Here is a 22690-nt window from a genome sequence, read left to right on the forward strand (position 1 = left end):
GGTCGGGGACACGTGGTGTCCATTTTTATCAAGCATTCGTCAGATAAAAACAAAAACAGGACCGCGCTGTGTGCTGACGTGATTGACCAGCTCTGCGATAACACCTTCTGCCGCCTTGATAAAGCTCTTTCAATAGGGAGCCGCGTCAGTGATCGCGGACCTATCGCCCGACCAACATGATGATCTCGTGCAAATCACTGGTGCCGCTGTTGGCACTGGTGCTTGCCGTGGCCGCTGGACATGGGAAGTCGAATCGGAAAATTTCAACGGCGGAATACCAGCTGCCGAAAAGTATCAAACCAAATTTTTACGACATTCAAATCACCCCCTTTTTTGACCGAGCCCCCGAGGAGGGTCTCAAGTTTAGGTAATAATCCTTCTTGGTATTGGCGGAATTTTTACCAAAATGATTTATTTTTAGATTTATTGGAGTGGTGAAAATCGACTTGGAAGTATTAGAATCAACAAACTTAATCCGCTTGCATGCTCGCGACATGACTATCACACAAAACAACGTCACCCTTGCTCTCGCCACCGATCCAAATCAGGTTTTGGAAACATCTTCCGTCCAGCAGAGTGGAAATGACAAACACTTTTTGGACATTGCGGTGGCAACAAATTTTGACGTAGGAACAAAGCTGGTCCTGACAATTAACTACATCGGAAATCTAAACGACGATTTGGATGGATTTTACCGCAGCTCCTATGTTAATTACCGAGGCGAAATAACGTAATTAATATTCAGTTAATTTTTAAATTGCTACTTAGAATAATGTAATTTAAAGGTGGTTGGGTGTGACGCAGTTTTCACCCACTGGCGCCCGCAGAGCTTTTCCATGTTTTGACGAGCCGTCTCACAAAGCAAAGTTCACCATACACGTTGCTAGAGAGCCGCTGAAGGTCGTGACATCCAACATGCGTGTTGCGGCCGCCAACAGACCAGTGTAACTTACAAAAAACGAAAAACTGTTCTTCTTTGCAAACTAACATTTTTGGAAATGTGCAGAGGAGGACTCGATGGATGGGTGTGGGTAGACTTTGAGCAGACTCTGCTTACGCCTACGTTCGTGGTCGCATTCACAGTGCACGACTTTGGTTATGTCCAGTCCGAAGTGGATGACAGATTCAGGGTAAAACTTTAATTAGCTTTTATAAAAGTAGTAATTTTTCATTTCCACGGCAGATTTATGCTCGAGCCGAGTTGGTGGAGCGTGCCACTGGATATGCTCTTGAAATGGCGCCCAAAATTTTGCAGTACCTAGAACACTTCACCAATTTCAGCTATGATGAATCAATGAAACTTGATCAGTTAGCCATTCCCGATTTTGCCCCGAATGCAATGGAAAACTGGGGCCACATTAATTACAGGTGCGTTTGTGCGTTACAAACACGAGCATTCGTTTTAAAGTGACTAAAATTTTTTTCTTAAAGAGAGGTTGCTCTTCTGTACGACAATTTTTCCACCTCGGCAACCAGCAAGCAAAAAACAGTGACCGTAATGTCCCACGAAATAGCTCATTTTTGGTTTGGAAACTTGGTCACTCCTGCTTGGTGGAACGAAGTCTGGTTGAAAGAAGGTTTTGCAACCTACTTCCAATATTTCGCTGCAGATAAATTTGAAAACCTTTTTCAACTGGAGCAAGCCTTCGTCGGCGACGAGCTGCAACCCGTTCTTCTCTACGACTCTAGAGCACTTTCGCACCCTTTGAGTGGCGAGGTCGATAGCCCTGCCTCGATCCTCTCAGGATTTGATAGCATCGCGTATAACAAGGGTTTGTCTGATAAAATATGATATAAAAAAGTGTCAACTGATAAACAAAAAATCACCGTAGGTGGTGCTATCATGCGATTCTTGACTGCCATTCTTGGAAAGGACAATTTTGAAAAAGCAATCAAGCATTATGTGGACAAAAAGTAATTTTTAATCTTTATTATATTATGATTAATCAAGTGATAAAATGTTTTTAGTAAATACGGAAGTGTCACAAAAGATTCATATTGGGAAAGCCTGAGTACACAGCTCCCTCCTAACACATTGCCAGACGGTGTTAATTTGAGCGAAGTAATGGACACTTGGGCCACTCAGCCTGGATTTCCTGTGATAACTGCTTCCAGAAATTACGAAACAAAAGAAATCACATTTTCCCAGGTTTTTAACATCAAATAATTTTGCGTACTATTAACAAACTATAAATTTGCAGCAAAGATTTTATTCGTCTGGAAAAGATATGAATAGTACTGAAGAATGGTATGTACCCATAACTATGGTCCGAGAGTCAGGAAACGCAAACTGGCAAGACCTGTCGATCAAAGGTTGGCTAGTGCCCACCGAAAACCTAACTCTGACCGACAACCTTCCCAATAATACAGAGTGGATCGTGTTGAACCCGCGACAAACAGGTATTATCACACACTCAGCCTTTGTCTTATCAGATGAGCTTTACATGTTTCGTTTAATTCCCTTTGGCACAATCGACTAATCTCTTGATCAATAAAAGGCCTTTACCGCGTCAATTACGACCAGAAAAATTGGGAACTGATCTTCGCTACCTTGAATCACAATGATAAGTGGAGAATAATCCTAGACATCAATCGGGCGCAACTGATCGACGACGCGATGGCTTTAGCTCGCGCCAAACATTTATCTTACGAAACCGCGCTGGCCACGACCGAATACCTGACCATCGAAACCGAATATCTGCCTTGGAGCACCGCCTTCAAGGCTTTTAACTTCATAGGTGACCGGCTTGTGGGCATTCAGGACGAGAGGGCCGTATTCTATCCGGTAATTTCAACCAACAGTGACTTTTATGTATTTGATTAATTTTTTCCCGTGTTGCCCAGTTATACGTTACAAACAAGTTATTGCATCTGTACGATGAAGTGAACGGCTTTGTAATTAACGATAACGATGGCCTCGTAGAGAGAAAGAAAAGGAGTCTAGCTTTGAATTGGGCTTGTCATTTGGGGCACCAAAACTGCACAGCCGAAGCTTCCACTAAATTCCAGGAGTGGAAAAGTAGGCCAGCACCGGATTACCAAAACCCGTAACATTGCTGCACGATAATTAAAGATAAACATTAATAATCAATTAATCCCCTAATTAGCGTCCATCCTGATCTGAGAAGTGTGGTTTATTGCCACGGCATTAAAACGGAAGCGGACTTTGACTTTTTGCTCGAACGTTACGCTCGAGCACAAAGCTCACCGGCGGAGATGAAAACGATTCTCGCCGCCCTCGGCTGCGCTCCGACGGAAGAACTGCTCGAAAAGTACAATTTCATTTAATTAATCTCAATACAATTGATTGTTCTCGTCTATCTCCTCGAATTAAAAGGTTTTTAAACGAAACGGCGAAAACAGAGGGATCGATAATCCGGTCGCAAGATTCGAGAGATTCCTTCGCTGCTGTTATCAACAACCCTGTAGGCGTGGAGGTCGCTCTCAATTTTCTGGTCACTCGCTACGACGACATTAAGCTAACGTGAGTAAAAGATCAAAGGCGGCGTGAAACACTCTAAACAAGCCTGTCGCCACACTCAAGGTACCAGTCGTTCGGCTCGCTGGGCAGCCTCTTTTCGATGATAGCCTCTAAGCTGAATACCGAAGATCAAAAAGCTAAGGTGCGCCACTGGGTTTCAAATTAGTGTGAACACTTTGATTTAATCGACTCCGTATATATAGCTCGAGCAATTCTTGGTGGATTATCCAAACGAGGAGGACGTCAAGCCGGTCGTGCAGTCCAGCATCGCGACCGTGGACGAGAATATTGAATGGCTGCTCGATCATAAGGACTCGGTGCTGAATTTCTTTCAGGCAAAAGGCGCGAACGCAGCGTCCATCACCGTCATTTCTCCATTTCTAGTCATTTTAGTTGCAATTTTTACTATGTCGACGTAACATAAGTATATAGTGCACTAAATTCATGTGAGCATTTAATTTATTTTATCGTATTTGGGATAAGTAAAGACATTTCTGATGGATTCTTGCTTATTAAAAGGTAAAAATGTAGATGTTAAAAATCCAAAAATTGGTTTGCTTGATCAATAATATTTTCCTCTTAAACCTATTTTCTGGATACCAAAAATATGTAATTGTATTTTCCTGCAACAACGCTTTTGATGTATTTTCAGGAGGCAACATTGCAGCCAATTAATAATAACAAGTTCTCTGTAAGGTATCAAATAATGTTAGCGCACATAATAAAATTCATTGCACTTAATCAAAAAATGTTTCTGCCATTATATTTTCATCACTCTTTTTTATTTTTATTTTTTGCCAAAACACATTTGCTAATGCTGCTTTCATGCCGCTAATGGCCGATGTGGCGGACACGGCGAAGAAAACGATTTTTCACGCGCCTCGTCTATTTCGTCCATTTTTTCCCGGTGGCAAGGCGGGCGGCCCCCCGCGAAACGCACACACAACAAACTGGCATTGTGGCCTAATTGCGAAAGCGTGACTGCGTGCCCCCGCTTTTCCCACAAAAGCAGGGTCGAATCGAACAAAAACTCTCACGCCCGCTGGCAGAGCGGAGCGCAGTAAATTCATTTCCATCAGACGGCATCATTTCCACATGCCCGCCGCCGCGTAAAGAATATCAAACACAGCACAGCACTTCACTAGCAGTTGGTCCAAACAAAACGCCGGCGGCAACTGCGAACGACGGGGCAAATAATACAAACACACGCCGAGTGTGCGGCAATCTAATCTGTTTTGTGCATGTTCACACGATACATAAACAATTAATGCAAATGAAAACTTTTGTGTCGCTTCCCGAGCCGGGGAAAAACAGCCGCCTCGCTCGCTGGGAAACGCAGAGAGAGAAAAAGAGAAAAGAGCGGCAGCAAAAAGAGCAGTGCAATAAAAATTGATTGCTGCTTGGCTTGCCAGCGCGGAAAATAAACACACTCGCAGCCAGACGGCTAGATCTCTCAGCCAACTGCGGTGGAATCGCTTTTTTGTGGCGTGCAATCAGAAAAAATGTGTCATGAATGGATTAGGCTTATTGCCCTTTGTGCTCCACTCAAACTCACCCCCAATCTCTTGATGAACCGTTCAATTTCCAAACCTCACATCAGAGGGTGCTGGCTTTGATTTTTTTTGTTATCGCTCTTAGCATTGTTCTCTTTTTGGGATAGGCGTTAAATACATGAACGAATTTTTTAGCAAATTATTTTGTTTTTGATTATAGCCTTTTTGAAAGCCTGTTCAAACTAGCTATTCATGAATCTAGCAAATGATACAGAATCTACAAAAATTGTAATGTACTTATGCTATTTAGCAAGTATAAAATAAATTTCCGACTAAAAGCGGTAATTAAATCGATGGAAAACCAGTAATAAACGAAACTCAATACTGATAAATTATCCTTAGCAACCAGGGATATAAAAAACACAGCTTTGACAGCTAAATAAATTATTTTTACTTGGTGTAGATGAAAAAGGATCGTGAGAAGCGCTCTGTGTGATATCCCAATATAAATCCCTTAAGGAAGAATATTTCGTTAGGACGTTTAAAACATCCTAAAAATGTTGTTTAGAATGTTAGGAGTGCTAAAAAATGATTTTTAGCGTCCTGGTAACCTGATCAACAGACAGAGCTATGGGATGTATGCTTTAATGGGCTGCTCTATAAAATGTACTTTTAGTTCTTACAAACATGCAGGCGCAGAATGCCAGCTGTGAAACACAAGACAATTGTTCATATTTGAACGAGAAAAATTGGAAAGAATGAAAGGAAACGACCAAAGCGTTCCTCAATCTTTTGTCACAGTAAGCCAACAAGGGATGTTTGTGTGCCACATTGGGCATTCTGCGCCTGCATGTGTGTGCACTAAAAGTGCAATGAAGTAAAAAGGGCAGCCTATTAGCTTTTTCATGGATGTTTTCCCTACTAAAGATTCTACCTTAAGGGATGCACACTGAGTCACTGGGACATCATACAGAGTGACCGCTTCTCACGATCCTTTCATCCCTTTCATCTATATCAAGAAAAATGAGTTTCTTTAGCTGCCAAAGCTGTGTTTTTTTATATCCCTGGTTGCCAAGGATGTTTTATCATTGCACAAGTATTGAGTTTCGTTTATGACTGGTTTTCCATCGATTTAACTACCATTCCATTATTTAAAGCGAAAATTTTTTTATACTTGCTGAAAAAGAATACTTTACCAAATATTTAATCAATTAATCGTTTCTTGATGCTTTCATTTAAATTAATTTCAAAAAAATCAGAACGGATACTGCATTAAATCAGAAGTGGAGTATGCATTTTGAAAATTACTCGCCCTGAAAGCCCTAATGTGTTTTCCAAGCTTCGCCACCATAAAACAGCTCTCGAAACCCGCAGCTTAGCGCTTTGCTGTGTTGGGTATCGACGTGCCGATGGTTTTAACGCCGCAGGTAAACACCAAGTCTGACTTTGCCGAGTTAATAATGCAAAGTGCATCTCGCCGGTGCAGCACCTTGGTCGGCAGAACTCTTTCTGATGCTCTGCGGCCATCAAACTGCAGTCATGCCACGCTATCTGCCCGGCGTAATGTTTGTGCAAAATGAAATTATCGAATCCATCAGCTGCCGCTGCTGGCTGGCTGATGCTGCCGGCCGAGTAATGTGTTTATAAAACGCTTTGTATCTCGTTTGAAGTGTGTTTATATGCGGTACGCTGAACAACATTATATATACATTCTAAACGAAAGAGAGCAGACGAGATCCGTTGGAGCGTGCACGCTGGAATAACAAAAATTGACTGCAGCGCAGAGTGTGCTGATGGACCCTGGAAAAATGAACCGTGCAAGCGGCAGGGGCGCCTCGGGCCCAATTTAAATTGCAGATTTGGATTTGAAAAAGTGGTACTGCGATTATCGCGCGGTTGCATGACCGGGTCGCATAATTTATTCCGACGTGGCGCATACAAGGTCTTTAAGGCCAACATGAATGTGTATTTTGCATGTGTAATGCGCCAACGACTTGATTAAGCAGGCCACTGAGCATGCCAGTATTTTTGGCTGGAGCAATATCAAAAGATGCAAATTGGGTCACAACTTTAGATCATTAAGTCGACATTTTATTTGCTCTGAAAATTCATGCCAGAAGAGCGAGGCGTAAAATGTTTGGAGGTTAAATGTACAAAAATTATTAGCAGTTTAATTGATTTTAAGATGTAGTAATGGTCCTATGATGCTTTCAAAACATAAAAATTGTATATTACTCTTTTTGATGTGGCCATTATTTGATTTAGAAGACCAAGAAAGGCTTTGAGGAAAATTTATCTTTCAAAGGAAGATCTTGTAACAGTATTTCCCAATATAGGAAAAAAGTGGGTTACAAATTGATGAAAAGTAAACTTGTTTCAGATAGAATCCAACCCTATGTCTTACCACCCAACGTCTCAATGCCGAATACCGTGGACTAAAATAATAAAAGGCTCTGCTGCTGTTTTAAATTAAATAAAATGTCACAATTGAAGTGTAGTATTAACCTTTTTGGGTCAGATCAAGACTAACTTAGTCTTGTCGGTCTGAGAGCCCTTAATGGCAGTGTTAAAGGCACTACCCAAATTTATGTAATTATTCTTTTCATAAAACTTTATAAAAGCAATTTTTAATAGCCTTCCATTCCTTTGTTGTTAGCCTAGGGGAGTAGCAATAATTGTAGAATCAATTTTATAAATTAATTAAACTCATTTAACTACTAATTCTCAGCATACTATTTTAATTAAAGTGCGGTCAAACTGGGAAATAATTTCTTGCAAGTTCAGGTCATTTAAAATGGCGCATAGCTTAAGCTAATAAATTTTTCACAGTCAATTAACGGTTTTGTCAATAATGTAAATAAATGAAAGAAACGGCAGAAATATTAAATAAATCTGTAAATTCATTTATTGTACTTTAATTTTAAATCCTTCAACTTAAATTATAAGATAGATCGCATTAAGCCACACATTAAAATTGCAAAGACGAACAATTTCAAAAATAAAAAGTAATTTCTCAAATAATTCGTTACATTTTATTCGTTCACTGCGGAGTTGAAGATGGAAGGTACGCAACGCGCGCCTTGCTGAAATCCCAGATGCGCCACTGATTGTGCAGAAAGCACGGCGTCGGTGCCAAGGAATGCATCGAACGCTAGGCAAGCGGAGGGCGGAATGCGAGTTTGCCTATACATCGGAGGAACAGTGTGTGTTCGTTGCTTATGTAAAGTGGAGGAAGGTGCGGTGGGCGACAAAGAGCTCTCGCGGTTCACTCTTGCACACGTGCGGATCGATTGCGGATCGGCATTCTTGGCATCAGCCAACGCACTTTTGGCACTCAGCCGCCTGTTTATTGGCATGTCAGCGATAAGCATACACACATAATTATCGTCGCTGGCTGCTGTTTGATGCATTATGCACGCCGCCGGCGCAGCGCGAAACACACACTCACGTGTGAGCGTGTGCGCAGATGTATAAATTACATATCTCGGAAAGAATGTTTTCTGCCAAAACAGGGGCGCGGAATTCGATTGCGGGTGTGTCGCACACCGATAACGGCGATAAATTTTGCACGTAACCGAATGGATGCGAATTTCCAGCAGCCAACTTTTGCCACACTCGCCGTGTGCTGCAGCTCCTTGACATTAATATATGGTCAGAGTCATCTATTCTGCTGCTTTTTCTGCTCTGCTCAATGGAAGGCTGCTTATCAAAGTTTCTCTTATAAAAAGGATTTTTGGCACTCACACCTTCCATGAATAAATAAAAACTGGCAATAAATCTTCAAATGAGGTAAAATTTGATTTGGATTTCTTAGTGGTGCTTTGAAATGCTGAAGTAATGAGCGGAAAATATTATAAAATTTTCTCTTAACTTGAAAGAACCATTTTTTATATGGTTTGCAATAACACGTATACGCAAAATCACTCATAGGAACAAACTGGCACTTTGATGGGTGCCTTGAAATAAAACGTATAAATTTATTCCTTTTGCATATTGCGTAGCACATGTCGTAAAAAAAATTTGCGGCACATGACAACGACGGCCAATTTTTCTCGCGCATGTTTATTCAGTTCATGCTTGTCATATTTTGATTTGGTTCATGCGGTTTCAATTGATAATACTCTTTGGCTGTAAGAGAAGAGAGATTGAATTCTTAATAAATTCGTGTTTTAATTATGTTTCTGACCAAACAAAAAATCAATAATTGCAAGCATTAAAAAATGTTGTCTCGGTGCGTCCATCAAAAAAGCCATTAAGCTAATGCGGTGGCGGGTGCCAAACAAATCACCAGAGTCTCATGTTGACAAATTTATCGGCAGGCTCGTGTCTGCGCTACAAAAGCACGAATTTGCATAAATTCCCGCCTACAATCCGTCACCCGTGGCCGGGCGGTATAAAAGGCTGGGGCGCAATTTCCGCGAATGATTGGCCCTCGCAGCATTAATGCACACAGACGTGGAGAGAATGGGTTGGGGTGCGAGGACGGCCGTCAATTGATTTGACATCGACGACAATGAGCAGCAGACCGTGAATTTATTGCCGATTGCGAAATTCAGAGTGCATAAAGCCGGCGGCGCCATCAATTTGTAAATTATATTTGCGTACGAGAGCAGCACGCCGCAACAAGCTTGCTGGCTGGCAAATTGACCACTCTTCTGCTGCTTCCTGGCCCCCATTGTTGGCGCGCACAATTGTCGCCGCCGCCGCCGCGACTAGTGTCGGCTGGAAGCGCCTCTGTCAGCAGCCAGGCCATTGTGTGAGGCCAAACGGCGCGTAGGATGTTCAAGCGATTAGCGAAGTAATGCTGAGAAAAACCGAGCACTTTAAAAAATTGGCCCCTTCGTAAACATGAAAAGCTTAACTGGAGCTAAAGAACTGTCACCAAAATAATCAGCAATGTTTGGGCTTATGTATTATTTCGTTAATTTTATATTCAGAGATTGTCAGTAAACAGCTCATTTGCTTTAATAATCCCATTGATATATACCTTACTTTCGTAAAATTTGTATTGTGATCATATTTTATCAGCTTTTTGCACATAAAGAGGATACTAATTTAATTCTAGACAGGATGAAAACCTTTTTATATGAGTGCTCCCGTTCACACATTCATACAACCGAGCAAATTTATATAAATAAAATAAAACATTTTATCATGTTTAAGTTTAAGATTTCGGCAAAAGTGTACTTCACATTAACAAAGTTTTCTTATCAAAAGTTTTTTGTTAAAAAATAACTATTTATTATTAAGTAAATTTAAATAATGTAAATTCTGTAAAGCATATAAAAATATAATTTATTATATATTAAAAATGTATTATATTTAAAAATAACTAGCTTTAAACTGTCAACTAAATTTTATTTTTCTTAGATCAGAACTATTGGGTCCAAAATTAAATTTATTTTAAATCTGTAGTGGCAACGAGAATATACTCAATTAAAAAATCCTGTTTGACATCATCCAGCCATTGATTACAACTAACTTCGAATTATGACGAATCAATTTGACGCAAAAACTAAGGTTTTAAATCTCAAACGTATCAAACAGCTTCTTGTTGGGCTGACGACTCTGACGAGTCGCAGCTAGGTCCAATTTAATTTCGCGGTGGCAGGCGCAGTCAGGTGGAAAGAGAATTTTGATCAAAAGACCGGTCCGAGGCCGACGTGTGTGTCCGTCCCAGAGCAGAGGATGGATTAAACGGGAAATGGCAATTGCAACTATATCGAAACACCCTCGGGGTGTCTTGTTCCGAATGCCCAATTCGCAGAGTAAATGAACGGCGGACGTGCGGCGTCCAACAATCAATAGTTTGGAGAGAGCAGGATAGAGACATGTGTGCGCAAGTTGCACCGACCGACCAACGTTTCCGCATGCAAGACTAGTTTTTCGAGAGGCATAAATCATAACGTGATTAAAGTTGGATGCGACAGACATCAAAGGCAGAAAGAATCGGCGGGAAAAGTGGGTCAGGAAACATCACGAAGCAAGCAGATCGGAAAATGATCCTCTGCATTAGTTGGATCGCTGACTTTAGTCCACTCCGAATGGCGCAGTTCCAATTTAGATGATGAGCCTGCATGAATTTTCAAATGGTTTATAATTAAATAAAGTTGGGTAGACAGTGTTGTCTACATAGAGACTTAATTAAAATGGTGTTTGATATTCTCTAATAAATTTCGTCAATTACTTTCTTTTCGTTTCCCTCGGCCAGGCAGGCAGAATTTATTTTTATTTTGCAGGTGTAGCACTACTGATAATAGGGCCTTGGGTGTAAAACTGTCTATATACTATATGAAAAAAACAAGGAAATCGGGAAAATCCGAGTCGAGCCGGCGACGGGGCGAGGTCGGGGAGGTCGCGGCGAGCGTTTTCTCGAATGGGCGCGGGGGCGCCGGACGCCCCCGAGGGGGCGGAAACCGCCCCCGAACGAACTTTCGTCTAACGATCCGGACGAGATTCGGCACGCGGGTCCGGAGCGCACTCCGGATGCCGCCGCGCGGGCGCGTTCGCCCCGCAAAAGTCCGCGGGGCCCCCGGGAGCCCCGCGAAGGAGGCGGACTCACGAACCGGGTGCGCACACGGGGCGGGTCGGCGGATCGGCGCGAGATTCGCGGGGGCGGGAGAGGCGGCCGAGGCGAGCCGGACGAGCATAGGGACCCGGGGTCGCCGGGCGCGGGATGGGGGCGCGGCGGGGCCCCGAAGTCGCCGCTCCCGGGGGCGGCCGCGGAACGGCCGCGCCGATCGGGCCGCGATTCGGCGGGCGGCACCGGCGCCGACCCGGGAGGCCGCCGCGCGGGCGCGTTCGTCCCGCCAAAGTCCGCGGGGCGCCCGGGAGCCCCGCGAACGAGGGGCGCCCGCGGGGAGGGTCGGCGGATCGGCGCGAAATTCGCGGGGGTGGAAGAGGCGGCCGAGGCGAGCACGGGGACCCGGGGTTTCAGGGCGCGGGAAGGGGGCGCGGCGGGGCCCCGAAGTCGCCGCTCCCGGGGGTGGCCGCGGAACGGCCGCGCCGATCGGGCCGAATTTAGCGCGGGCCGTGGCGCGCGGGTCGTGGAGTCGGGCGCCGTCGTCGCGGGAGCCCGGCGTCGTCCGAGGGGCGCTCGGGAGCCCCGCGAACGAGGGGCAACCGCGGGACGGGTCGTCGGATCGTGGCGAGATTCGCGAAGGTGGCGGAGGCGGCCGAGGCGAGCAAGACGAGCACGGGGACCCGGGGCCGGAAATCGCGGGAAGGGGCCTGGCGGGGCCCCGAAATTGCCAACCCCCGGGGTTAGCTTCGTAACGGAAGCTCTGATCGGGCCGAAATTCGCGTCGGCATTAGCGTGGGGTCGTAGAAAATGACGCCGCAGGGCGGCCGCATCCTCGTAGCTACCCCCAACTGGAGTCAGCTGCCCCCCTAGGGTTGCCATGTCCCCAGAGTTCGCCAATAAGTTTTGTCAGGCGCCCAAGTAGGGCGGCCGATACACGTAGCTACCCCCTACTGGAGTCAGCTGCCCCCCTAGGGTTGCCACTCTCCCATCAGACGCCTAGCACTAAATTCTACCACGCCTCCTAGGGTTGCCACATGTCGTAGAGATTGCCAAAACTCAATGTGGCCGCCAACCCTAGGGTTGCCGCACGCCGTAGAGACTGCCCGAACTCAAGGCGGCCGCACACTCTAGGGTTGCCAGACACCACACGACCGGACCCAACTTAATTCGGCCGCGCTCCCAAAGGTTGCCGTACGCCACGGGGACGGTCCGAACTTGAGGCGGTCTCGCTCTCTAGGGTTGCCACACGCCGTAGAGACTGCCCGAACTCAAGGCGGCCGACCACTATAGGGTTGCCACACGCTGTAGGGACTCCCAAAAATCAAGGCGGCCGCCCACCCTAGGGTTGCCACTTTCCCATCAGACGCCTAACACTTAAGTCTTCCACGCCTCTTAGGGTTGCCAGACACCACAGGACCGGCCACAACTTAAGTCGGCCGCCCCAGCAAGAAAATGGATATCCGAAGGATATCCAAAAGGTATCCGAGATATCCATGGATATCCGGAGGATATACATCTGTACAGCCCGATGTCATAGGGCGGATATCCCGGATATCCAATTTCTTGCTGGGGCGCTTCAGAGGGTTGCCACACGCTATAGTGACGGCCAAACTAAATGCGGCAACGACTCCTAGGGTTGCCACACGCCATAGGGACGGCCCAAACTCCAAGCAGCCGTGAACCCTAGGGTTGCCACACGCCGCAGAGAATGCCCTAACTAAAGGCGGCCGCGCACTCTAGGGTTGCCAGACACCACACGACCGGCCCCAACTTTAGTCAGCCGCGCTTCCTAGGGGTGCCGCACGCCGTAGTGACGGCAAAAACTCAAGGCGGCCGCGCACTCTAGGGTTGCCAGACACCACACGGCCGGACCCAACTTAAGTCGGCCGCGCTCCCAAAGGTTGCCGCACGCCACGGGGACGGCCCGAACTTATGGCGGTCTCGCTCCCTAGGGTTGCCGCACGCAGTGAGGACCACTCGAAGTCGAGGCGGCCGCACACCCTAGGGTTGCCACCTGTCACGGGGACGCCCAGAACTCGAGGCGGCCTCGCTCCCTAGGGTTGCCGCACGTCACGGGGACGCCCGCAACTCGAGGCGGCCGTGCACTCCGGTGTTGCCGGGGGGCGAATCCTCGGTCGCGCGGAAAAAGTCGAGACGTATAGGGGGGGGGGTGAAATTACCATATTCTAGTTGACTTAAAGTGAAATAAATTGTATATTTTTTGTAATAAAAATTAATTTAGATTTTTTCCAATTCGAGATGTTTGTTTGTTTATTCTCACCATAAAAATGTACGGATATGTTAAAAAACAGTTTGTAAAAATAAAAAAAGCACATTGAGATTAGTTTAAATTTCTCGGCTGATCGCCAATGAAACCATTTTATTTTGACATGGTATTCATTGTTTAGCTCATTTTCAACATGATAGTTTTATGTAAATTTAAATCGCTTTGAATGCGCATTACCAGGTTTGTGCATTAGTGACGCTATCAAGTCGAATTGCCGGCAATCAGGCTGAGCGCAACGTTTGTTCAACCGACTCAAATCCCCAATCCGGGCAATAAGCTGTCGAAATGCATGCGGCGGCGGCTGGTGCATAAAAGCGAAACAGAAACAGTCGTTGCACTGCTGCAGGCAAAAATCGGGCCATTGCATAATTCGCTATGAAAACACGGGGATAAAAGCCGAGCTGGCTGCATCGAGCGGAAGAACCCATCACGTGCATTTGGAGATTAAAGCCCGCAGAGAGTGAGTGCCGATTAAAAAGTGCTCCGCGCTGCCATATGCAGGCAATAACAATCGGACTTGATGGCGGCGAGCCGTGTGTTTCCAAGGCGAAGGCGGCCAAAGCACCAGCAGCAGCAGTGGCAATGGAAGAAACAAAAAGTTTCGCCTGGACGGGCTGCTCAGCTCGCCTCCCTCTAAAACAAATACTCACACGCGCGCGGCTCGTGTAAAACAACGCCAAGCAGCGACTAGAAACTTTTTGTGTGCAGCCCCGGCAGCAGTTCCAACTGGGTCATCATTTTTTAACCGAACGCTCCGGCGTGTATGAATAATACGACCGAGTTTGCCGCTCGAAATAACCACCATTACGTTTAATATATGTGATTTACCTGCAAACGTACTTTTGCGAGCGCTCGAAATGAATGTGTGCCTTTTACCGCTCCAGTTTCATTTTTAAAACCTTTTGTCACGGCAAAATAATGTGCATTTTTCAGGAGCATCATTATTCCGGCTTTTTATGCGCATTTTTACATTGCTTTCCGTGCCAATTTAAATGAAAACGTCACCAAAAACTAAGTCAAGGTTCCATTTAAAGTTGTGGTTCTAAAATGTTTGTTATTTTGGACCAATTTTTTCAAGCATAATTTATGTTTCTAAATTACAAGAATTTTTGGTAGTATTCCTAACTGAAGTAGAATTTAGAGACTGATTCGTTCTCAAGTTTTAACCGATCAAAATTAATATGATCATAATTTAAACTAACAAAATATATAATATCATCAATTTTAGTATAAAAATTTAAATCTTTTTTTTTTTGTAATAGAGAATTTGTTCAAAATTGACAAACTTCTCCACGCATCCTTGTTATATTTGCACGCGATTTTCACATGGTTATTCCAGAAGATAAATTGATTAAGAAGTCCAAATAATTTAATGTTCAAGTTTGAAAAATTTTCTCATTTACCAAAAATACCACATTAATAAAATATTTCTGAAGTGCTGTTCAAAAATTGTTCTGATTTGACTCTGCTCCGCAGTTCTGGTTAATTTCCAAGTCAGACAATTCTAAATGGCAATGAAAACTTAACGGCGTTATCTTTTTTAGATGAAAAAGGCAGAATCGCAGTTTCTCAGGATTAGCAGCGTTTAACTTTATTTTTCCAGCAAACTCCACTACATTCAGTGTTGTTATATTTGCACTTGCACAACGCAGCCCATTAAGCAGACAATAAAATGCTGCAAACCAAACAGAACTCGTTTAGCTCGGCAAACAGCGGCGAGAGATAATAGGCCGTAAAACCCTATTATTTATGAAATAGTTGCAGCCATAACTCGACCGAAAGCCCCGATTTTTTTTTGCCCCACGAAAAATCCACACCGGCTGCTCCAGTTTGCACCTTGCTCGGCCGGAGCACGGCTGTGATGTAGAGCGCTAATTGTTTTGCGAGCGGCGGACAATGAGGCCGTAACTATCGCGAATTCACCCCATTTGCTGAGCTTAATCCCATTCACGAGCCGGCCGAGCGACGTAGATGCTGCTGCTGCTACTGCTTTGTTTGCGCCATTTTTTCCCTCTTGCGCCATTCGCGGATGCACGGGAATTTTAAATTAGCTCTCCGCGCGCGCGGCCGGCAGCAACTCGCGCGCAAACTGGGTGAACGATGCAAAAATATTGTGAAACAAACTGCCGCTCCAGTGCTGTCTACTCGGCATACATGCAGCAAAAGTTTATGTCCGAGTGAGTGTGTATACATGTATATATCTGCTAACAACCGACCGCATCGCAATGAACAAAACAACTCTGCGTGTACATGCACAGCATCAGCAGCAGCGGAATAAAGCAGGCAGAAATTTTCAATGACAAATATACTAATAATATAAATTTGTACAGTAAATAAAGAGGAAGATGTAAATTTTATGCAGAGTGAGCAAATGCTATGCAGAATACGAGACACGCATTAAAATAAAGTTGTTCTTATGACTTTGCCCTTTTTAATCCATTTTAATTACTTTTAATTCGGATCTTTATATTCATTTGGGGCTTAAGTGAGTATTTTTTAGTTGAGATTAAAAGCGGCTTCCTCGGAGTGTAGTGAGTTGTTAATTTTCCGTTTTTATACAGAAATGTCCTGCTCAGATAGCCTGCTGTAGAAATGCGGAAAAAACAGCTTGCTATGCAAAGAGGAAATTGCTCTTTTAATTTCAACGGAAAATTTTGGACAACCTCGAGTGCATCTACCTTCATTAACATCTATCAACTTTTTTCTTTCTGAATAAAGGTTATATTAAGTTATCGGTTTTATTACTTAATTATTTAAAATTTTTGGCGATTTAATTAGGACGTTTTTTATTGTTATCATCTATATTAGTGTTCGATTGTCTTGAAATAAACCAACAAGTGTCTAAATTTCACAAGCCTAGCGGGTATTTTCCCAACAATTGAGGCCTTTATCAAACTCGTTGCCAAATCTTCTCGGTGGTCATCCGGTAAAGTGACCGCCAATCTCATTAAGCGTGTTGCCCCACTCGAATTATATTAGAAAATAGAAGGCAGCCCGGCCTCTCCAGGCAAACAATGCGGCAAAAGTGGGCGCACGACTTCTTCAGCACCTGAAATTATTTGCGCCGGGCCCTGCGTGGCCTGCTCCAGGGCACTCATCGCGAAATTAGTTTTCGAGTGGTCGGCCGACGCAACATCTGGCGAAACAGACGCGGTGCGTGTGACGACCGAGACGCGCAAGCCCAACGAGAAAGAAACTCGATTAGAGGACCGCGTGTGTTTGTATTTTTGCGGTGGGAATCGAGTTGTTTGCCGGCCGGATTTCCGATCTAATCGCTTCCTGTGGCCGCCCCGGGTGCTCATTAATCGATATCGAAATTAGACTGACGAGAAATTAGTTCGCACGCGCGCTCCGAGCTTTAATTAAGATTTAATTAATTTCGCCGGCTGAATGTTAGGCCCCGAGATTAAAACTGGCTGCTGCTGCCGCTGCTACGTCGAGGCGGATTATTTTATTTAAATTATAAACGCGCCCTCGCTCCGGCAAGCTGAGCAGGCCGACAACAAAAGTGCGGAATTTCGTAAACAGCAGCTCCGCGCTCGGCGGACGTAAATTAGCAAAATAAATTGTTCGCCACTTAAATCCGCTCTACAACTTTTTGGCCGCGCTCCCAAGTCTTTTAAGCTATCTGTTAGTTAAGGATGATTATAAAATATCGAACCATGGAACTCTCTGCGTCATTTTGAAAATTAAAATGAACTCTCAACCAGTGGACGAGTTACATTAAAAGGTTTGTTTCAAAATATATTCTTCATGGAATTAGGGTTCTAGGCTTATAGTTTACAAAAATATTAGTTAAAATATTTTAGTTACTTTGATCATGAAAAAATGAAGTTTGTTTCGTACGTAAAGTTAGTCATTACAGAAAACCGATCCCTATGTTCAGTATATAAATATATGACGGCGATAGTCTCTCATACTAACATTATTATGGAATATCAATAATTAATATCTAAATTGAAGATTTGATTTATTTTCGGAAATCAAAATTGTTAGTCAGTATATTCTAAAATTTAATTTTAATGATTAAAATATTATTTTTAATGATAAGTTATAAAAATAAGAGTTGTAGGCCGTTGGCTTTGAATAAATAAATTAATTAATATACATAGGTGTTACGTGAATTTTACAATTAAATTTAAAATAATGTTTCACCTAATTTTTTAATTTAAATCCTACTTAATCTCTGCTTAATGTAACATTGCATCTATACTTGTAAGAGTAAAGAATAATTTACATTAATTGATTTTAGCAGCATAATTTTGTTTTTATATCGTTTTTTAATATTTTGCTCATTTTAATATAGTTTTAGTTGGTTTTTTCCATACATCACCACTGTGTGAAACCTACCATTTCATAGTCATAGCAGCAGACATTCAGTTTCTTTGACAGTTCAAAAAAATTTATTCTATCATGAGCACTAGAATAATCATTCTCAATTTTAGAAAAAAAATATTAGTGATGAGAACCTGATTGATTTATTTCATTCGTTTACTAGAAATTTCGAATAAATTGCTAGCTAAGAAAGAAAGAACTTGAGCTATTAGCAAAATATTCCCTTTCACGGATCACGACAAACAGTCATGCCCATTGTGAAAGTAGCTAATGCGATAATAATGCTGTCTGAAACTGGAAAGCCAACATGCAAAGTTTGCATTAATTCACGTGTACAGAGCGGCGCAAACAACAAAAGAAAACGAGCAAAAGTCGACGTTTTAATTAGGCTGGCGAAAGTTTTTCACGTCGGTCGGAGGGGAGATAAAAAATTATCACAGCAGGGGTAATTACCAGACGGCCACAAAAGGAACGGAAACAACGAACAGCTCATTTCTCCGAACTTTTCGCGTGCTCGGCGTCCACTTGGCCGCAGTTTTCATTTCTCTTCTTGGCGTGATAAGCGCCGGCCGGCATGACAAAGTGATAAACAATGACCCGCAACGTTTTGACGGCAATATATTCCGAGTGATAACCTCCTTTCGGGGTTATCAACACATGCACCGAGGAGGCAGCGGCAAACTTGGGCCACAAATCAAAAATGCACGACTGGGAAATATCACGTGTGCCATTTTCACCTCGGGACTCACGTAAGCGGAGGAACAGGAGCGGAAAAAACCGGACGGCCGAATGAGAAAAAGCATGTGTGTGTTCGCTGCGAGGGAGCGCCTGCGAAAACGGAAGGCAGGCAATCCGCCGGACGCCGGTGAACGAACCGTGCGAATAACTCGCAGGCGCTTCTCCGCCCAGCAAGGCAAAGGTGCCACATTTTTTCAACCACACCGGTTGATTGTTTTCTCAGAAACGTTTTCTTCTACCGTCATAATGGGCATAATGGATACTGTAAATACAATGCTAATTGACTGTTACGATGTCAATCCGCTATTAGTATGTTTTCTTAGATTTTGTGCTTTAGTTTTATTTTTTAATGGTTTTTAATTTGACTAGGGGATGAAATATTTTTTCTAAACCCGCTAAACTAAAAAAAATAGTAATTTTAGAGCCAAAATCGCCAAAACAAATATTTGAGAATCTGTTTTTTTGTGATCCAAAAACCTACTAAATATTATATGACTTCTCGACCGAAAAAAAGAACGGCTAAAAATCTGAACTATAATATTATTTAAATACAAATTTTTTGAAAGGCTATAAGCTCTGCTGGGATTGGATGGTTTATTTAACTGTCACAAAGTGGTCAACATGAGTATTTCTTTCTTTCTTCCACTCTCTAGATATCATATTTTGTCCTCATAGATTTAAAGATTAAACAATTCAGAGCAGCTGACTATCTATTATGAATTTAAATAAATTATTAACGATAAATTATTGTGCAAAGTCAAGCAGTAAAATTGGTTTCATTATTTAGTAATCCAATAGGTCCTCCGCCAGAAATAGTCTCTTTTTCCTTGCTTCAAATTTCGCCAAGAACTGCACTGTGTCTCGGGCCAAAAACCTTTTAAGGTCTAACAGCTCGCATTTTTTCCCGTAATTTAGCCCGTGCCATTTTTCAAGCCGCAGCAACAAAGACTTGACGTTTATGAAACGCGCGCTCGCAGCCCAGCAAAAAGAATAGTGCATGCGGCCGGAGGCTAAGGCCGAGTTAAAAAGTAAAACACAAACAACAGTGCCGGGCGAGCAAGGCAAGCAAGGCAAGCAAGCAAGCGAGAGTACTAGCCTCGTGTTATTATTTTTATTGCCTTTTGTTGGAGCTAAGCACACACCCTCGTCAGAATTAAAAAGCGGCAATATTTCTGCCGCCACGACTGCATAATTGAACAGTTTAGCCCCCGACCTTTCGCGGGAGTGACTGAGTGCCGGCTTGGATACACAATTTCTGCTTTTCTCCCTTAAAGGCTTGCGTTTGATCAAAAAATGCATTTTTAAAGTGTTTTCTGGTGAGATTGAATACAAAAAACAATTATGTTTATTGTCATTTAAAACATCTAAACTATATTTCTGTCTAAAATTTTTGATCTCTTGTCAAATCACTAAAAAAATTAACTAATTCCCTCAATTGTGGACTGATTTTTATCCTTAACACTGAAAATGCGAGGAAATTAAACATCATAATTGATATTTTATTGCTAACAGAGATATATTCAATTAAACCAAATTTTCACTTAACTGTTAGCTATTCATCATGCTTTAATTCCGATGTGGTAACAGAGTTAAATTCTCCACCTTAAACTATAAAAACGAGAAATTCGTGAAATCCCATATTAATCAGCTTGCAAATGCTGTCGAAATAAATTCTGCTACATAGCGTTGAACTCTTCTTCCTTCCTCTGATGCACTAAATGATAATTTTAAAAGTTTGATACTTTGAACGAAGCCATAAGAGCTGTGCTAATGAAAGAGTTTGAATGCGCAGAACGTCTTTTAAAACTGGAATATCCTTTCAGGCTTGTCTCGTGAATTATACAGAAACAAATAATACAGTACAAAATAGACGGGACGAGAGTGATGCTGCCTGGTGAAACTTTACCGGCTTAATGCGGACTTTTCTATTAATGTTCCGTCTTTCATAGCTGGATGGTTGAAAGGAAGGAGAGAACAGAAGAGAAAGCACACATACACTCGCACACGTGTAGTTAGTTTTACGTGATTAGGCCGCAACTTTATTCCAAGTGCTTGCTGGCAAAGTAAAAGTCATCTCGACTCGAAATGAAAGAGTTACACCGCTGTAGCCAACTTGGCTCTGCTTCTTTTCTCTCTTTCTCCGAGAGCATTACACGCGCAGTTTTTTCGCCGCTGCTTTTATGCTCGTTTTTCGCAGAACCATCCGCTTCTCGGCGGCGGTGGCGGCATTAGAACGAAAACTTTGCTCCACCGTCTGCCTTATGTACCAATAAAAAGGGCGAACACGTTACATAAAGACAAAGTGTGCAATGCGAGGCTAAAAAATAACATCTTTATTCTACTCCGCGGCGGCCGGTTAAGGCACGGCTAAAAAAGAAGCAGCGAAACTAAAGGAGCCGCCACGCTTCCCATCCCGCCGCGCACACAACACGCACGGACGCGAAAGAAATTGCACTTTGGTGACGAGACCTGCTCGTATCGTTCATTGTCATCAAATCCTCCTTACACGACTTCTCGAGGTGAAATGCGTGAAAATCGATGCAAAATATCGAATGATAGTATTTATTTAACGGCTCTTTGGATTTATGTGCTGATGTGTGGTATAGAATTAACATGTTATTTGAATTTTAATACCACTCAAGTCTTCATTGTATACAATTTCTTGAGGCTAAAATTTAAATTTAAGGCTTAATTTAAACAAGAAAATAATCATCGTTAATATTAATTTCTTCTTAAAATTTGTAAACAAGTTCTGACTGATGAAATACTTGTTAAAAGAGTAGAATTAAATTTAAATGAGCAAAGAATAAAATTTAAGATCCTGTCCTAACAAAAATTTTACCAATTTGAATCATATGAAATAAAGAATAATAATTTAAACGTGTTATTAATCAGAAGTGAAACGAAATAACCAGTTGCAGTTTGAATATTGATAAATGTGATTTAATTAAGCATTTATTCTTACGATTTCGATACAAACGGATGCTGTCATTATTTGCTCAATAGAATTATTATATAATATTCATACACTGCAAGACTAAGCAATAACGATTGGCAAACGAATCAAATAGAATGTTTAAAAGCTAACGAGTGAAAGCGATTTGAGGGGCCGTCGAACAAACGAACGAACCTGCGGCGAAGAAGCCGGCGATCCGAATTGGGCCAAGCAGAGCAAAAAATGAAGTCTGCAAATGCGATCTAAACGGCCGTTCGCATCTGATCCCACTCATTCTTTACCCTCAAAGGAGAGAAAAAAGAGAGGAAAGAGGAGCCTATCGGCGTTCAAATCTTAAAAGGCATCCTCTGGAAAAACAGCCGCAGCCGCGCAGCGTGGAAGGATTTCTCACTTTGAGAACTCGATCGGAATAAAGAGAGCGAGCGAGACGAAAGAAAGAGCACAGATAGATCTCACAATCAGTCAGCACGGCGGGCAGAAGAGGCAAAAACGTGCCGGCCGCCGCCCCGAGAGCGGAAGGAGTGCTGTTGAAAAATTCAGGCGACGCTTCTAGGTGGCGGAAATTGGTTGCACTTTGCAAATTGAATACAGATGGATCAAGATGGGCGCGCCCGGGCCATACACGCCAGTATTGTAATTAGACTCACGCTACCATTCAAGGGGAAGAAACAACAAGACAATGAATTTAACCTTTACCTCTCAATTCCAAATACTTCGTTTATGGGAGTAAAAGTAACCAAAATATTTTTGAAATTAAAGAAGCAAAGAATTCCTTTGATTTTGTGGAAAAATCAAATCTAAAATTCAACGGTCATGTAAAAAGTTTAAAAAAATTCAAGAATTCATAATGATAAGTTTGATTAATTGTTTCGCAGAC

At 42.9% G+C, this 22690-nt stretch overlaps 2 protein-coding genes across 2 annotated transcripts in view; both read left to right on the forward strand.

Moving 5' to 3' along the window:
* Positions 1 to 22690, forward strand: part of LOC135937785 (furin-like protease 1, isoforms 1/1-X/2) — a 226365-nt gene that overhangs the window by 109240 nt on the left and 94435 nt on the right. The window lies entirely within an intron of this gene.
* Positions 80 to 4230, forward strand: LOC135937786 (aminopeptidase N-like). The gene is made up of 15 exons (XM_065481025.1): positions 80 to 367; positions 422 to 730; positions 786 to 944; positions 1007 to 1130; positions 1184 to 1368; positions 1432 to 1772; positions 1833 to 1914; positions 1969 to 2149; positions 2202 to 2400; positions 2499 to 2785; positions 2845 to 3047; positions 3108 to 3272; positions 3338 to 3484; positions 3545 to 3623; positions 3685 to 4230. Exons 1-15 carry the CDS (start codon positions 177 to 179, stop codon positions 3898 to 3900), a joined length of 2868 nt encoding a protein of 955 aa, XP_065337097.1. The 5' UTR covers positions 80 to 176; the 3' UTR covers positions 3901 to 4230.

Source organism: Cloeon dipterum, chromosome 2 (genome assembly GCF_949628265.1).
Source record: "Cloeon dipterum chromosome 2, ieCloDipt1.1, whole genome shotgun sequence".
Classification (NCBI taxonomy): Eukaryota; Metazoa; Arthropoda; class Insecta; order Ephemeroptera; family Baetidae; genus Cloeon; species Cloeon dipterum.

What these genes read in the sequence shown, in the direction of transcription:
- LOC135937786 (XM_065481025.1), top strand. Translation starts at nt 177, where the DNA reads ATGATGATCTCGTGCAAATCACTGGTGCCGCTGTTGGCACTGGTGCTT. An exon ending in AAGCATTATGTGGACAAAAA is followed by an intron (nt 1,915 to 1,968) that starts GTAATTTTTAAT and finishes AAATGTTTTTAG; the next exon opens with TAAATACGGAAGTGTCACAA. An exon ending in CCGAAGATCAAAAAGCTAAG is followed by an intron (nt 3,624 to 3,684) that starts GTGCGCCACTGG and finishes CCGTATATATAG; the next exon opens with CTCGAGCAATTCTTGGTGGA.